At 22.0% G+C, this 2632-nt stretch overlaps 2 protein-coding genes across 2 annotated transcripts in view, besides 6 other annotated features; both read right to left on the reverse strand.

Annotated features, from left to right (window-relative positions):
* Nucleotides 1–562: 562 nt before the first annotated feature.
* Nucleotides 563–611: a sequence feature (AT_rich).
* A 48-nt stretch (nt 612–659) lies between these two features.
* Nucleotides 660–734: a sequence feature (AT_rich).
* EDI_299500 (uncharacterized protein) lies at nt 730–1278 on the reverse strand (the record flags this gene model as incomplete). The annotated part of the gene is made up of 2 exons (XM_001740919.1): nt 730–1104; nt 1174–1278. The coding sequence occupies 2 exons, from the start codon at nt 1276–1278 to the stop codon at nt 730–732; spliced, it is 480 nt and encodes a 159-aa protein (XP_001740971.1).
* Nucleotides 1110–1184: a sequence feature (AT_rich).
* Nucleotides 1245–1323: a sequence feature (AT_rich).
* An 87-nt stretch (nt 1324–1410) lies between these two features.
* Nucleotides 1411–1508: a sequence feature (AT_rich).
* A 7-nt stretch (nt 1509–1515) lies between these two features.
* The window catches only part of EDI_299510 (cleavage and polyadenylation specificity factor, putative), a gene marked incomplete at both ends in the record, with an annotated part of 2127 nt that continues 1010 nt past the window's right edge, over nt 1516–2632 (reverse strand). The window contains 2 exons of the mRNA XM_001733486.1: nt 1516–2551; nt 2612–2632. The exon at nt 2612–2632 is cut by the window's right edge and continues 1010 nt beyond it. Of these exons, the coding sequence (XP_001733538.1) occupies nt 1516–2551; nt 2612–2632 (1057 nt within the window). The remainder of the gene's footprint in view (nt 2552–2611) is intronic.
* Nucleotides 2330–2441: a microsatellite.

Consider the following 2632-nt stretch of genomic DNA (forward strand, 5'->3'; position numbering starts at 1 on the left):
TTTCTGTCTGTTTTTGGGCTTTTTCTCTCTCCCTTTCGAATTTTCCAAATAATTCAATCCCGAAAATCAAAAAATTTGCAAATCCGCTCATTTAAATCAAAGATCATTTCTATTTTTAGAATTAAGATCTAAAGGAAGATTCTTTTTTTTAAAAAAGTAATTGTCAAAATTTGTGTTGTTCTATATTTATTTCATTTATCTTATTTTTAAGTACGAATTTCTATTATTAGAACAAAAAGATTTTGTATTAAGAACTATTAAATAAAACACAAACAAAAAATCTTAATCCAATAACAAAAAATAAAATATTAACTGGAACATAAAACAATAATTAAATTATGATTTTAAGAAGTAGTATTATAATTGTTCAATACCTTTTGGTTAATTATTGTGTATTTCTAATGATTAAGTTATAGAATAGAATTATTCTAATATATTAGACTTTTTTAAAGAGAAGATTATTATATTTTGCATAGCAATTTAATTTGTAACAGTAATTTTAGATTTTTGACTATAAATGGAATTTGTTTTAATGTTTTTGTTGATATTTTACTATGGATTCATATAATTAATTATTGATGTAATTTTACTTTATTTTTTATAAAAAAAAAGAGGAAAGGAAAGAATAAAAGATTAATGATTAGTTGAATAAACTATTCTAAATTTCTTTTTTTTTTAAAAAAGAAAATGCAAAATAATAAAAATCAATAAAACATTTAAATAATTGAATTAAACTAAAGAACAAAAAGTTTGTTTCTTTTGTAATTGAGTACTTTCAATATATGAAATTAAATAGAAAATATCAAAACAATTTTGGTTAAGTTTTGAAGAGATTTCGATATAAGGATAACGAGAATTAATAATATATTCTAATTCATCTATTTTTTTCATTCTAATTTTTTTAATATCTAATTTAGTTCCAACAACAATAATTTTTGATGGAAAAGGTATTATTCTTTTATTTCTTTCAATTTTATCAATAAACTCTTCTATTTCAGATTGATTTAATTCTATACTAATGTCAATAAAGATAATAATAAAGTCACAAGTTTTACATATAAATTCTATACAATTAAAATGTTCTTGAAATCCAGTACTATCAATCTATCATTAAATTATTATTATTGTTATTATCAAAATATTAAATGTGTTATTTTATTAATAAAATCAAACAATAATAAATTCTCTTTCAATTCTATCAATAAATAAATGAATTTGGTATTCATTTAAACCAATAGTCCTTGATAATTTATTATTAAATTTATTTTTCTTTAACATAAATTTCTTTTAAAATTTTTTTTGATTAGAAAAGAAAAAAAAAAAGCCAAACACATACTCTTTCACACCAACTTGTTTTACCAGCACCAATTTTACCAACTAAAAGAATTTTTGAAGAATTCATTTTAATGGAATAAAATAAATAACATTTTAGATATTTTTCTTTAAAAAAAAATTAAAAAAAAATCTAATATATTTTGTTAATTAAAACATAAAATAAGAAATTTATTCTTTCAATTACAAAATGCAAAATTGTTCAGCAACTATCTTTCTTACTTTAAAAAATGCTTTATTCATTCTTCCTCTTACAATAAATTTAGGTACATCTGAAGGCTCTTTTGAAACTGTAATTGTTCCATTAGCACATACAATTGTTCCATTAACAATTTTAACGTCAATATTTTCTGTTTCAATTGCTTTAGTTAAAACTTTAATTGGTAATTCACCAATATAAACAGATTCATGACGTTTTCTTTGTTGTCGAGTGATAGGGAGTAATGTTCCATCTTCTACTTTTGCATCAATTGGTCCTAAATTAAATTCTTTAAAATGATTTAATTTCATAACAGTTAATAAACTGTCATCAATTGTAAATGTTTCTGAAGGAGTTACAGGACATATTGTAGTCATTATTTCATTATTATTAAATCCATAAATATTACTATGAGGTAAATTTTGTTTAAACCATTCTATTCCATTTGGTTCTAACGCTGAAACAAAAACCAAATTCCTAGGAATTAGTCTTGCAATAATTGATCGGATTTTAGTTGTTTCCATTTCAGCACTAACATCATATGATGCTACAGTACAACTAATAATTAATTCTTCTTCTTCTTTGACATATTTACGAGGATAATCTTCTATTTCATTAACTTCATCTACATCTTTATTTCCTAATAATGGTTCTTCAACATTCATTTCAATTTTAAATGTTGAAATATCTCCATAAACTGTTGTTTCAACTTTATTATGAAAAAATGGAAATAATCCTCCTACATCCTCTAAATCATCTTCATATAAATCAGTTTTAATTTGCCACATAGTCTTTTTATCTTCTTCACTTTCTTCTTCTTCTTCAATTTCTTCTATTTCTTTTTCTTGAACTTTTTCTTCTTCAACTTGATTTTCTTTATTTTCATTTTCTTCTTTTACTTTTTGTTCTTTTAATGCTTCAATTTCTTTTAATTCTTCTTCTGTATAATCTTCTGTATGCCATACATCAACTTTAACACTTGTTTTTTGATTCATTGGACTAGCAAATTCTTCAATTTCACTTGCAACAGTTCCTTTTTGAGGTGGTTCAAGGAAATAATTCCATTTCTTTTATCTCTACAAATTTTTAATAAAACATCTC

This window comes from Entamoeba dispar, genomic scaffold (assembly GCF_000209125.1).
Source record: "Entamoeba dispar SAW760 scf_1105229463353 genomic scaffold, whole genome shotgun sequence".
Classification (NCBI taxonomy): Eukaryota; Evosea; order Mastigamoebida; family Endamoebidae; genus Entamoeba; species Entamoeba dispar.